At 44.3% G+C, this 15,463-nt stretch overlaps 1 protein-coding gene across 1 annotated transcript in view; it reads right to left on the reverse strand.

Moving 5' to 3' along the window:
- Nucleotides 1-10,607: 10,607 nt before the first annotated feature.
- Nucleotides 10,608-15,463, reverse strand: part of LOC126313023 (glycine, alanine and asparagine-rich protein-like) — a gene marked incomplete at its 5' end in the record, with an annotated part of 61,335 nt that continues 56,479 nt past the window's right edge. Inside the window, one exon of the mRNA XM_049992251.1 lies at nt 10,608-10,807. Within this exon, the coding sequence (XP_049848208.1) occupies nt 10,608-10,807 (200 nt within the window). The remainder of the gene's footprint in view (nt 10,808-15,463) is intronic.

The raw sequence follows: 15,463 nt of genomic DNA on the forward strand, positions 1-15,463 counted from the left end.
TTATTCGCCCAGAGACCTGCAAGGTGCATTCCACTGCCCGTGGTCACAGGAGAGCCCGTAAAGCCTGGTGTCAAGAACACAGTACATGGTCATTGCAACAGTGGTCCCAGGTTATGTTCACGGGCGAGTCCAGGTATAGTTTGAACAGTGATTCTCGTCGGGTTATCATCTGGCGTGAACCAGGAACCACATACCAACCTCTTAATGTCCTTGAAAGGGACCTGTATGGAGGCGGTGGTCTGATGGTGTGAGGTGGGATTATGATTGGTGCACGTACACCCCTGCATGTCTTTGACAGAGGAATTGTAACAGGTCAGGTGTATCGGGACGTAATTTTGCACCAGTATGTCCGCCTTTTCAGGGGTGCAGTAGGCCCCACTTTCTTCGTGATGGATGATAACGCACGGTCCCACCGAACTGCCGTCGTGCAGGAGTACCTTGATACAGAAGATATCAGGCGAATGGAGTGGTCCGCCTCTTCTCCAGACCTAAACCCCTTCGAGCACGTCTGGGATGCTCTCGGTCGACGTATCGCAGCACGTCTTCAAACCCCTACGACACTATATGAGCTCTGACAGGCACTGGTGCAAAAATGGAAGGCTATACCCCAGCAGCTGCTCCACCACCTGATCGAGAGTATGCCAACCGTTGTGCGGCCTGTGTACGTGTGCATGGTGATCATATCCCATATTGATGTCGGGGTACATGCGCACAAAACAGTGGCGTTTTGTAGCACATGTGTTTCGGGAGGACAGTTTCCTCAACTTATCACCAATAACGTGGACTTACAGATTTGTGTCGTGTGTGTTCCCTATGTGCCTATGCTATTAGCGCCAGTTTTGTGTAGTGTGTAGAAACGTCTACCAATCTTCGTTTATGTCACACAACTTTTTCTTGGTACTGCAGTTTTTTTCGTCAATGTACGTACGTATTCTGCAAGCCACCATATGTATGGCAGAGGGTACCTTGGGCCAGAGTTATTGCCTCTCCTCCTCCACTCGCAAATGGGGCGAGGCAAAAATGACTATGCTTCCGTTCGAATCCTGATTTCTTTCGTCTTCTTTGTTCTTACGCCAGATACACAAGTCTTCAAAACAGCTTCCACTCGTTTCAGAACGGCTAAATAAATGTCTTGTATTGCTTTGAAGGGACTGTTATACCATTCTTCCTGCAAAATAGTCCGAAGTTCAGATGAAGATGATTCAGCTGGATAACGATCACGAACTCTTATCTCCAGAGTATACAACAAAGGCTCAATAATATTGAGACCTGGTAACTGTGCTCTACTCACAAAACCACTCAGGGACGACGAGAGCGGCTGGCCGTTGTAGCCGAACGGTTCTAGGCGCTTCAGTCTGGAACCGCGCGACCGCTACGGTCATGAATGTGTGTGATGTCCTTAGGTTAGTTAGGTTTAAGTAGTTCTAGGTTCTAGCGGATTGATGACCTCAGATGTTAAGTCCCATAGTGCTCAGTCATTTGAACCACTTTTTTTGACGACGAGAGATTTGTGAACATTCACCGTGTCGTTTTGTAACAGAGCGTCATCACTGGGGAATAAACATTGTGCCATGGGGTGGACGTGGTCAGCCGAAGTGGTCACATAGTCTTTGGCAGTAATGCGACCTTCCGGAATAGTCATGAGGCCCTTAGAATATTGCGGTATGGCGCTCTATATCACCACCGGACCCGCTGTAATTCACTCTTGACACGTAAACTCGGCCAGAAGCTGGTATACAAGACACGTCCGACGAAATGATCTTGCCTCATTGCTTCACAGTCCAGGATTTTGTGGCTTCGGATTCAAGTTTTCCTATTACGGGCCTTGGTATCACTGACGGATGGTTTTAGAATTCTATTTCGCCCTGCAGTTTCTTGATTATGGAGTTAAATTCGTGTTTCGGTGCTGGCAAGAGTTCCCGAGTACGACATTCTGTTCTGTAGTGACTTCTGTAGCTGTCATCCTCTCATTTTTATTCACAATCATCTCCAACCGTCTGTTACGAATACTTGACAGGCACATTCGTCCTCGCTGTGTCTTAGCGGATGGTGATATCCGCTCGCCCTCTATAGGTATAAATTTTCGATACAGCGCCTCTTGAAAAGCCAAACACTTCGGCTCCTTTGGTTACGGAAGCACCTACCACACGAACACCAACAAATTTCCCACGTTGGTTTTCAGTTAGCTCCGACAAAATGCTCTCAAAACTACCCATAACACTCTTCTGACCACTACTGACACTTGCAATGCACTGAAGACGCTGATCCCATTCGTGGTCAAATACGAGAGCGCAATCCGAGGGCTGGGCTAAGATCTACATCTACGTTGAAGCACATTTTATCGCGCTGTTTCCATGTTTTTGCCCAACCTCTGTATGGTGTCGGCATTAGGATCTTTCTGCAGTCTGTCGCAAATGCAGGTTCTCTAAACTTTCTCAATAGTTAATGGAGTGCTTGGTGTATTCTGTCGAGTTACTGTTTTCGTTATATGCACATAAAAAGGAAACAACTCGGCAAAACACCCATAAGCACACAATTAATCAATCGCCCCGAGAAAACCTGAGAGATAACAACTGTCAATAGTGTTACGCGAAAAGAGAGTCGCCTTCGTGCCAGGGATTCCTATTTGAGTTCATGAAACATCTCCGTAGTACTCGCGTGTTCATCGAATCTACCGGTAGCAAATATAGCTGCACACCTCTGAATTGCTTCAGTTTCATCCTTTAATCCGAATGGAGTTTCCACACACTTAAGCAGTACTTAATAACTGGTCGCACAAGTGTTGTGTACACGACCTTCTTGTGAACTAAACTTCCCTAAAATTCTCCCAGTAACCCAAAGACGAACATTTCTCCTTCTCTACAACCGACCTAGAGTGCTAGGTCCAAGTCGCTTCGCAGCGCTACGATTACGCATTTAATCAACGTCACTGTGTCAAGCAACGCACATCTAATACTGTACACATTGCAGGATGGTTTTCCCTACCAATTTTCATGACTGAGTCATTCACTTTGCTAATGACGGTAGCGGTGAGGATAGGGTCGGAGGGGGAGGGTTGTCTATTGAGATAATTTTCTGTTGAGTTTTGCGAAGTACGTACGTGAGGGTAGTCATAAAGTTTTAATTACTTTGAAGTTTGAGGTATGCACTCCCGGTATACACTGGAATTTGCACGCCACAATACCGCAGCACACCGCCAGAGAAACCAAAATAAAACGTAGTAGCGCACTAATGGAAGTGGACATACGCCGCTCTACTTTGTTTTGGTTCCTCTGGCGGTGTACAGCGGTTCTGTTGCTTCCAGATTTCAGTGTGTACCGAGAGAGCACACCTCTACTTGCAGACAAACAAAAATAACTACGTAACTTTATTTTTTCGAGGTGATAATTAAAACTTTGACTACCGTTCGTATCTTCGTATGTGTATATGTAATGAACGTTAAGTATAAATGTGAAAAAGTACAGTAGTACATGAGAACACCGGTAAAATTGTTCATATGCTTGATGCAGATAATTAGTTACTACTAACTACAGAAAGGGAACAAGTCCCTCTTTACGAACTTTACAGGAGAGAGAAAAAAAATTGCATTATACAGAAAGTTTAAAGCAAAATTATTCTGTGGTTTTTTAAAATAAATCTGGTTGTACAGTGCTTTAAATTCTGTAGATTTTAAACAATGTCCGTAGTTCTTCACTCTTCGTCTCTCGAAAAGATCAGTACTGTGTAGTAAATTGAGCTTCTGAAGGCACTAAAAGACAATAGTTTGTTTCCGTCCCCTTCCACAAATTGATTGGGTGCCACTTTAAAAGAAAGGTTCACATCTGTAAACAAACAGGAAGCACTAAGACCACGTACCAACAATAAAAACGGCCAAAGAAATGCTGTTTCCGCACTATTTTTATTTTGATTAACCTGACGTTGTTGCATTCATATAGTGTCCTTATCAAAGTTGCAAATAATACACAGTTTGTATATATGGTTCTCGGGCGAGACGTCGGATGTCACAGTGAAGTGGAGTTTTTTCACTATGACATCCGACGTCTCGCCCGAGAACCATATATATATGTCCGTCAGGAAAGCTTCAAGCAACACAATACACAGTTTGGAGCTACGTTTTAAATAAATAAAAAAATGAAAATATAGAAAATAAGATGTACAGATTTTTATCAGTCGGGAGATTGGTTTGAACGGTTAAGTGTAACGTTATCTGGCTGGATACGAAGAAATATGCGATACATCTCAGGTGAGAGTCGCTGACGATAGTTTGCACGAAAATGAGAGAAGGGAGTGTAGGCAAGAAGCAGTTACTGGTTAGCAGAGACTTGCTAATAAGGCGAGGAGTCGCACCTAGGCGCGCTTCTACAGTACACCTTTGAGTGGGAAACAATAGCACCGCTTCATTGGTGGCAATTTTTTCCTTTTTCTACTAAAACTGCAACTGCGGTGACAGTTACAGACTATTGCTTTTGGTGCTGATAGATGAGCTGTCGTGGTGCCATTGCCGGGCTGCTTTAACAATGCGAATTTGACACATATGGCTATAAAATTTCTTGCCCACCAATCATATTATTGTGTGTGTTACACAACTCTCTTTTGATATTGTCGCGCTACCCATATTTAGTGAATAGGACAAGACTTTAGATTTTCTAGAGGTTACCATTCAGTACACGTGCTCCAAGTGATGACATAGTGTACATAAGTAACGATAGGAATTTTATGATTGCGCAGAATGAATTTTGAGCATGATGCGGAAGGATGAGAATTCATGATTGTGCAAAACGAATTTTAAGCACGATATTGGCAAGGCACATCATGAGGACGGACGACAACATGTTGAGCAAAAAGATATGGAACGTAACGTGCTTAAGAAGGAATAACAGTATTAAGGAAGTCAGGGAGGTTTGGAAAGCAACTGGAATAATACGGAAAAATTCACAAACAGCAACGCAGGATAAGCCCAGCGACAGGAAAACAAACAGTGAACATCACAGGCCGGCTGGCACCTGAAACAAAATTGAGATCACAGATACAGGGAGTACCAGAAGCGAGAGAAGTATTGGGATGAAAGAAGACGTACCGAATCGCTTGTAGTCTTTGTGCCCAAATTAATCAAGTAAAGTAAGGTAAGTTTCGTTACAGTGAATCAGACATGCACGATAGCTTTATGAAAACTCAACGCTTTCTGTAGTTTCGCTGCTGATTCACGAAGGAAAACCAAAAATGTTTCAGAAAGGGCAGCACGTGAATATGAAGACGAAACATCTTCGTTCCATCACTTTGCAAACCAGTCAGCAGATAGGTTGCACTTTGTAATTAAGAAACTGGAGTGGACAGTGCGGCGGAAGTCTGACTTCCTCTAGTAGGGAAGCAGAAATAGATTTCTGTATTAATGTGGAATTAATATTGCGCGCACAGAACGTTTGAAACGCAAGCTCAGCCCGAACTCAGGCTGTTTTTGTTATCCACCACATCCTGCTTCTGCGCTAAAAATAAAATCGGCGTCATAGCCTTACTAACTTCTTCAGTAAATACGCGGTATCTACTAACGTATCGAGACGTCGTGGAGAAACCTTGTGTAGCCAGCTAGTAATTCATCCGGTGCTAACGCACTAATTTCTTATGTGATAGGCAATTTTCAATGGAATCGTAGTATTGTGGTAAAGCCACAGCGTCTTCATGAACTCTTATTGTTCTTATATGTAAATTACTATTCTTGGCCTCTTTACGCGTGCATTCGAATTACAAATAGCTTACGTTCTTCCCTTCCGCCTTTAAACTAGGCGTGTCCAAGCAGATTGCAATTTTTGTAACACGTTGTAAAGCAGGCAGTTTTATACCCTACAAAACATAAATATTTGCGTCTTTGACCTTCAACTATTCCGCGAAAATGATTGCAGCAATGAAAAAGGTCGATAATAGGACTCGGCCTTTATGGAGAGGCCGAAACTAAAGACGTGATCCTTCTGAAGCCTAACGAAATAACTCGTAAATGCGGTTTTAATACCATAGAGATTGGTCATATTCTATGCCGGTCTCCAAAATACCAGAATTCTAAATATGCTTATTTTTTATAATTGAAATCGTTTGATACATAACATTTATCTTCATGTACTCCGTGGACGTGACATACCATTTCAGAATTTGATTGCGTCTTTAAAGTTCGACCAGGATGTTAGCTTCCACGTTACTATACTGTGTAAGAGGTCCATAATTAGAGAACTTGTTGCTAGCGCACTCGAGCTGATGTAATTTCGATGTATTGCTCACGCGCAGCCTGCGATATGTAAGCTAGAAGAGAATCTGGGACCAAAGAGCAGTATTGACTGCAGTAGGAACTGTGTAGCAGTAGCAGTTAGTTGTTGGCAGCGAGCAGTCGTGTCTGGTGTATCGTGTTGGCTGGGCCGGTCGTGTGCAGCGATGGCAGAGCCTGAGCGTTATAGGATAAGGTAAAAGCAGCCTCGCGCATATGTAGTATTGTTACATCAAGTCCCATGTAAATGTTTTTTAAAAAAAAATCTGTTAATTATAATCTTTCTCATAAAAAGTAACTTTTGACATTTATCTCAATTTAAAGAATTCACTAATTTCTCCAATCCTTGGCAATCCCGATTATTGAAAAGAAAAGCCAGTTCTTTCCTTTTTTATAAGACAAATCTATCGTTCAGCATTGCACTTAGCTGCGCCAGGAAAATTTCTTATAGGAGCTGATATATACGCGTTATTCGGCGACCTAATAGTGGGCACACATTGGGGGAGGTTCTTGAAGAGTAGTATGACGGTATCGTTGTAGGTGGCAGCGACATGACCTATCTCGGGTATGTAGACGACACTGATAATTGCAACAAACGAACATCAACTGGAAACCGTAATGAGACGTTGGCTGAACGAAGAAGAGAATATGATGATTAAAACAACACAAAGATCAAAGATTTGATTTTAGAGTGCCCTAATCGCAATAGGCCTGACATTTCAATAACTGCTGGCTACGAGGTCGTTAGACCCTTGGAGTATTTACGGTCTCTTCTCACTGACACTAAAAATAGCCAGCCAAAGACTCGTAGGCTCATTTCGATTGCAGAAATTATATTGGAAAACTAGCTCACACCTGCAAGGAAATCTCCATCACTGCCAAGACAAAACTCATGCTCGTCCGAACTCTTGATTTTCCCTATCGTTGTCTATGCAGCAGAAACTTGGACGATGGAGACGTTGGACCGTCGCAGGATTGATGCTGTGTAAATGTGGTGCTATAGAAGATTACTTAGAGTCGTGGACAGTGTATAAAATTGATGAATAGTTCCTGATCCAACTCGGTACCAGAACGCGACTATAGACTTTCTTAGCAACCAAAATCAATTGGAATATTTTGGTCACATTGCCAGACCATAAGAGGCAACAGAAAGAACAATCATAGATTAAGAGCCTGATCGGGATGGGCTTTCACCAAGCGAGCCACCACGCCCAAGATAGAGCTTCGTCGAGGCAGGTTAACAAGGAGCTTACCGTGTGATGCCACTACACCGTTGTATAGGTTCAGACCAGAGAGAGATCCCCTGTAAATGGCCGGTAAGTCAGTTCATGTACATAAATAGTCAGTGAGCCACCATACGGTGAGTGGCGGAGGGTACCTTGTACCACTGCTAGTCGTTTCCTTACCTCTTCCACTCGCAGACAGAGCGAGGGAAAAGACGACTGTCTGTACGTCTGTGTATGAGCTCTGATTTCTCGTATCTTATCTTCCTGGTCCTTACGCGCAGTGTATGTTGGTGGCAGTAGAATCGTTCTGTAGTTTTCTCAGTAGTGTTCCTCGAAAAGAACGCCGCCTTCCCAGCAGGGATTCCCATTTCTGCTCCCGAAGCATCTTTGTAACATTTGCGTGTTGTTCGAACCTGCTGATAACAAAATCTAGCAGCCTGCCGCTGAATTGCTCGGGTGTCTTCCTTTAATCCGACCTGGTATGGATCCCAAACACTCGAACTGTATTTAACAATAGGTCGCAGTAGTATCCTATACGCTGTCTCATTTCTTAAAATTCTCCCGATGAACAGAAAACGACCATTCACCTTGTCTACCGCAATCCTCCTATCCTCGTTCAATTCCATATTGCTTTACAACTTGACGGCGAGATATTTAAACGACATCTCTGTGTCAAGGAACATACCACTTATGCTGTGTCCGAAACGTATGGCTTTGCCTTTTCTATATTTAGAGCCACCTGCCATCCATGACACCAACTAGAATTTTTGTCCAAGTCATCTTGTATCATTCTACAGCCAATCAACCGCGACATCTTTCTGTACACCACAGCATCATGAGAAAAAAAACCCGCATATTTGTGCTCGCCCTGTAGATCAAAATGGTTTTAAGCACAATGGGACTTAACATCTGAGGTCATCAGTCCCCTAGAACTTAGAACTACTTAAACCTAACTGAAGGACATCACACACATCCATGCCCGAGACAGGATTCGAACCTGCGACCGTAGCAGCCGCGTGGTTCCGGACTGAAGTGCCTAGAACCGCTCGGCCACATCGGCCAGCTCCCTGTAGATCATTGAAGTACATAGAAAATAATAGCGGTTGTATCAAACTTCCCTGGGGCACCTTGTCTCTGAATACTCGACACGAAAGACAGCGTACTGGGTTCTATTACTTAAGAAAATTTCGATCGCTCTCATATCTGGGAAACTATTCAGTATGTTCGTACCTTCGCAGACGGTCTGTAGTGGGATACCGTGTCAAATGCTTTTCCGAAAACTAGGAATGTGGACGGTTGCCTATCATCCATAGTTCAATACGAACACAACTTCCCAAAAACGCGTCGGGTCGAATTCCGGCGGACACAGGAATTTTCACTTGCGTCGAGATGACTGAGTGTTTGTGTTCTCCTTATGATTTCATCACCATTCATGAAAAGTGGTGAGATTGGACTGAGCAAAGGTTGAGATTTTGTGCGGGCGCTAACAACTGCGCAGTTGAGCGCCCTACAAACCAAAAGATCATCAAAACCTCGCTGATTCGTGGACAGAAACTTCTCGACCTCTAGGAAAATTATTATACTACTGGCCATTAAAATCGCTACACCAAGAAGAAATGCAGGTGATAAGCGGGTATTTATTGGACAAAAATATTATACTAAAACTGACATATGATTACATCATCACCCAATTTGGATGCATAGATCCTGAGAAATCAGTACCCAGAACAACCACTTCTGGCCGTAATAACGGCCTTGATACGCCTGGGCATTGAGTCAAACAGAGCTTGGATGGCGTGAACAGGTACAGCTGCCCATGCAGCTACAACACGATACCACAGTTCATCAAGAGTAGTGACTGGCGTATTGTGGCGAGCCAGTTGCTCGGCCACCATTGACCAGACGTTTTCAGTTGGTGAGAGATGTGGAGAATGTGCTGGCAGGGGCAGCAGTCGAACATTTTCTATATTCAGAAAGGCCCGTACAGGACCTGCAACCTGCGGTCGTGCATTATCCTGCTGAAATGTTGGGTTTTGCAGGGATCGAATGAAGGGTAGAGCCACGGGTCGTAACACATCTGAAATGTAACGTCCACTGTTCAAAATGCCGTCAGTGCGAACAAGAGGTGATAGAGACGTGTAACCAATGCCACCGCATACCATCACGCCGGTTGATACGCCAGTATGGCGATGACGAATACACGCTTCCAATGTGCGTTCACCGCGATGTCGCCAAACACGGATGCGACCATCATGATGTTGTAAACGGAACCTGGATTCATCTGAAAAAGAAAATGACCTTATGCCATTCGTGCACCCAGGTTCACCGTTGAGTACACCATCGCAGGCGTTCCTGTCTGTGAAGAAGTGTCAAAGGTAACCGCAGCCATGGTCTCCGGGCTGATAGTCCACGCTGCTGCAAACGTCGTCGAACTGTTCGTACAGATTGTTGATGTCTTGCAAACGTCCCCATCCGTTGACTCAGGGATCGAGAGGTGGCTGCGCGACAGCCACGCAGATAAGATGCCCTGTCATCTCGACTGCTAATGATACGAGGCCGATGGGATCCAGAAAGACGTTCCGTATTACCCTCCTGATCCCACCGATTCCATAATCTGCTAACAGTCATTGGATCTCGACCAACGCGAGCAGCAATTTCGCGATACGATGAACCGCAATCGGGTCCACCAGGCAACGCCGGTCAACTGCTGTTTTATGAGAAATCGGTTGGAAACTTTCGTCATGTCAGCACGTTGTAGGTGTCGCCACCGGCGCCAACCTTGTGTAAATGCTCTGAAAAGCTAAGTATTTTCATATCACAGCATCTTCTTCTTGTCGGTTAAATTTCGCGTGTGTATCACGTCATCTTCGTGGTGTAGCAATCTTAGTGGCCAGTAGTGTATATTCGAACTGGGAGTCTGTTAGAGAATTGTGCAGAAAACCAGTGCTAAGGATACTGGTCTGAGGAAAACAACTGCATGTTATCTGCAACATGACAATGCGTAGTATAGCAGTGTGGTGTTCAAAGCAAACTTCAGGATGGTTACTGCTTTACATTACTTGAACTTAGGTGCCGACAAAGTGTAGTGGAAAATGTAGTGGGACTACTGTTTCTGGAAGTGATGATAAAATTTAGTAAGGCAGGCGGAACTCTGTAGCCGTGCGCACCTCTTCCTCCGTCGGTGTCGATAGAGCGGCGCGCGGCGTGGCTGGCGGCGCGTGTCCGGCTGGCAGCTGGCGTTCGGGCCCTTTGCCAGAGGCGACGCGGAAGCGGCCGCTGATGTCACGGGAAGAGCCGCTTGCCAGCCGCGCGCCGCTCTGCTTGACCCAGGCTGCGCGCAGAGGGAGAAAGTTCGCCGACTGCCGTGCAGGACCAAGCCGGGGAAACGATGGAACTTATCGGCAGTCTAAAACCCAAGACACATCACTAAATAGAAATACGGATCCACTCAATGGGCGTATGTTTTGGAATGTAGATCAACGACCAAAATATCCCCTTTCATCGACGTCTATACTCGGCAAACCACGGTGAAGTGCAAGGAAGAGGGTAGGTCCCATTGCACCAGTTATTAGTGTTTCTTGCCATTCCATTCATGTACGGAACGCGGGAATGATGATTGGTTGAATGCCTCTGCGCGTACAATAATTATTCTAATTTTGCTCTCACGGTCCTATGTGACTATACGTAGAGGGTTGTAATACATTCCTAGAGTCATCATTTAACACTTTATTTGGCAGTGTTGCTCTCAAGCAACATCAAAATTACGTTAGCCGTATGGGACAACAAACACTTACCAGTGCCTTTTACTGCCGTTGTTGCCTCCAGGCAACGGTCCTTTACACACTGCGAATGCGTTGTTGTAATAGTTTGTTTTCCACACGAGATGGCAGTTTGTGCAGTGGTGTTACAGAGATCTCCTCGTGTGAGCAACAGGGGTGTCTTATTTTGGTTCTCAAAGAGTGGATTTCAATAAATTGGCAACAATCTTAGTAGATTTTCTTCAAGAAATACCCAGAGGTGAGTTTACAGCAGAAATACTTCAATCTAATATTGTTTTGAATTACGTAAACAGTATAAAACTTTTATGTTGTCTGTGAGCAACATTGCCCATAGTTGGGACATGTGCCATTAGCATATTACATATGCTTACGTCGGATATTCAAAACAATAAAATCGTGACACTTGCAAGCTCATTTTGTGGTGTCAGCAATGAAAAAAGAAGAATTGATGCGCCCTGTCCCAGTATTGTACGTCAGTACAACAAGCAAATGGGAGGAGTTGATCTTGCTGGTATGCTGATAGAGCTCTACAAAGTACCAATGAAAACTAGTTGTTGGTACATGAGATTGTTTGGATTGATGCTAGATCTGAGTGTTGTAAATGCCTGGCTCGTATTTCGAAGAGAATCTCTGGACAAGAAGACCTCACTGAAGTCATTCAGGGCAGGCATTGCCAATAGTTTGATGTTTTCAGGGAAAAGGGAAGTAGGAAGGCCCTCAATAGGCCTAACACCACCACAAAAGAAGAGGAGGAAGCCAACAGCTCAGATTGTTACACAAGATATCCCATTTGATAATATGGACCATTGGCCTGTATACGGTCCCAGAGGTCGTTGTCGTTATTGTCCATCTGGATTTTCTACAGTCATATGTTCAAAATGCAGTCTAGTATTGTGCTTCGTTCCAAAGAGGGACTGTTTCCAAAAATTACATTGCAAGAAGATCTAGAAGTGAAAATGAAACAGTTCTATTACACAACAACCTCCGCAAGCAAGGTCTCACATTGCTTACCTCTACGGGGAGGAAATGTGTCGTTGCTTGCGGAGGTTGGATAAACTTCGCAGCAGTAGATGCCTTGAGAATGGCAGGGCGTGCTCCTGTCGAAATATCGGCGATGTTCGACGTCACCCGGCAGCAAACCCGTAAGTTATTTGAACTTCCGCAGGTTCTTGCAGATACTACTGCATTAGAGAAAACTGCACCGTCTGCAAAAAGTCTGAGGTTACTATTAATATTGTCCGCAAGGTAGTTACTATAGAACATGAACATCAAGAGTCCCAACACACTTCCATGGGGCACACCCGAAGTTAGTACTACGTCTGCTATTAAAAAAAACCTGTACGGAACAATAAATCACAGAATGTATTTGTGATTTCGCGATTCAGTAACTGATAAGTAGGATAAATCGTTAACAAAGGTACGGTATCTGTCTTGCAGAGAACAACTTTTTAATGTTGGTGATGAAAACTGTCCTTTTGGAATACCAACAAGGTAATGTATTAAATCAAGGGCATCATTTTCTGTTGTTCTGCTGCTTAGGAGAAACTATAGAATTACACTACTAGTCCTTAAAATGACAAAAAATTTGTGGCAGATACAGGTACGTCACTACATGCTGCTTCAACCCAGTACAGAGTTCATCAATCGCAGTGGCTGGTGAATGATGGTGCGCCAATTTTTCATCAACCATGACAAGATATTTTTATTCAGCTAGAGATCTGGAGAACGTTCTGGTCAGGGTTATAGTTACACACCCTCTGTATCGAGGCAGATCAGGACAGCATTAACTTTGACTGGATTGAAGAGTTCCTAGAAAATAGAACACAGCATGTCCTTCTTAATGGAGAGACTTATTCAGACGCAAAAGATACTTAAACTCTCCATGAAAGGAGTGCTGTATGTCCATTTTAGTATACAGTACAAGCCTACACCGCCTGTCAAGAGTTAGGCACTCAGAAGAGGTGGTTGGATGCTAGTGTAACTTCGTTCACGTACAGAACAAAGGCGAGTAGGTAAATGGTTTAAGTTGCTATTATCCGTGACAAGTAGATCGGACACCAGAGTGCAGAAGTGTTGCTCATGTTCAGTATTGATCCACGCGTGGTAGTGTGTACGAGGGGCGCTCTATAAGTAATGCAACACCTGCTGTGATTGAGTGATGCCGTGACGGGAAGCGTGGGTGAGATGGTGCGGATGATGATGATGATGATGATGATGATGATGATGATGATGATGATGATGATGATGATGATGATGATGAGTGGTGAGAACACCACAAATACCCAATGAACAGGCGGGGAAAATCCCCACCTGGCCGGAAATCGAATCCGGCATCCCGTGATTCGGAGGCTGCAACGCTAACCACCAGACCGCGAGCTACGGGTGGTGAAGCATGGACTGCTAATGAATGGCGTCGCATTCTTTTCAGGGATGAATCGTGCCTCTGCGCTACCCCGGATAAACATGTCGGCTTGCATGACGGCGATCTGGACAGAAGTGCCATTTTTGCAGTGTTTTGGAGATGGGCACTTATTAGACCATTGGGTATGACTTCAGATCACAGCTGGTAGTGATTGACAGAACTGTGACAGCACGCGGCTTTGCTGCGTCCTCATCTGTTACATCTCATGCAACAGTATCGTGGAGCCATTTTTCAACAGGCTAGTGCTGGTCTACAAATGCCAAGTATCTTCAGGAACTGTCTGCGTAATCCTGAACTACTCCTGTGGCCAGTAAGGTCGCCAGATCTGCCCCCGATAGAACATGCATAGGAACTCAATTCCGCCCCAGTAGAAGTAATCAGGATATCAAAGACCAGCTGCAACAGTTGAGCCAGCTTGTCTCAGGAGAGGATACAATGGCTTTATGACAACCTTCCCAAATGAATCAGTGCACACATCCAAGCCAGAGTGGGTACAGTTTCATACCCATGACTGGGGCTCATGCTCCCGAGTTCTTTGTAAATTTTACTGGATTTTGTAAGCACTGCAGTAACATCACATACCCGCTGAACCCGTCAAGTTTCATTTCTCGTCCTCGATCCACTCTGGGTTGTTCCCTTTCTTTGTCAGGCAGTGTAAAACGTTGCAAGCTCGCGAATGATACTGTTGTATACAGGGAAGTCGCAACGCTAGAATATAGTACCGAAATGTAGAGGATCGACTCTTGGTGCAAGGTCTGACAGTTGCTGCTCGTCATAAACTTAGGTGATGTATTGCGCATAAACAGGCGGAACGAGTCGTTATATGATCATAGGATTGCGAAACAAGCACTGGAAGCTATCAAGTCCATTAAATATTATATAGTAAGCGTATCCGTGCGCTTTAAAGTTATAAAACTAATGGCAGGCAAGGACGCCAGGTTTTATTTGAAGAATGCTGAGAAAGTGTAATGCATCCATCAAGGCGATAGCTTAAACCATCGTGCTACTGGTTCTTGAGGACTTCTCATCAGTCAGCGATCCTTGCAGATCGATCTGATAAACAATGTAGAGAAGACTTAAAAAAAGAACAGCGCGTTTCGCCACATGTTAACTTAGTAAGTGGGAAGATATCACGGATATGCAGAGCCATCTCCAGAGAGACACTGCAAGAGAGGGGTTCTGCATTACGAAGTGCTTTCTTGTGAATGTTTCGAGGGCGTACGTTCGCAGAAAGGTCAGCCAGTACTTTATTGTCTCCTATGTATACCTTGCGAAAAGAAAAGAACATAAATTAGGAAGACTCGAGCTCACGCTGAGACTTATTAAGGGTCTTTCTTCCCGCGCACCATTCGCCGGTGTAACAACTACACAATTTACTCTCGTCACACACCGTAAGGCGGCTAAATGTAGACTGTATTTGAAATGAGTAAAGACTGTTTTTAATGTCTGTGATTATCCCGAATAAGATAGCGTATTGCAGCAGTGTGTGAAACTATCAGTTGTGGTGTGCAAGTGCCATGAAATAGTGCTCAGTGTGAAAGTAGTCTATTTAGGACGAACGCTCCCGAGAGAATCTCCAATGATATACATTCATTCTGTGAGTCGAAGGTGGGAAAGGTAAGCAGCCAGTTAATAGTTCAAAATATCTGTTCACACATGAATTCTGCTTCAGTGAGTGTTATCTCCTCCAAAAGCCTCCATTATAATACTCTAGTAATGTGTACAACACCGGTGGTTAGATTTCAGACTAGTGATGCAGCGGTACTGGATGTTTTGCCACTTGGAA

Source organism: Schistocerca gregaria, unplaced genomic scaffold, assembly GCF_023897955.1.
Source record: "Schistocerca gregaria isolate iqSchGreg1 unplaced genomic scaffold, iqSchGreg1.2 ptg000461l, whole genome shotgun sequence".
Taxonomy (NCBI): Eukaryota; Metazoa; Arthropoda; class Insecta; order Orthoptera; family Acrididae; genus Schistocerca; species Schistocerca gregaria.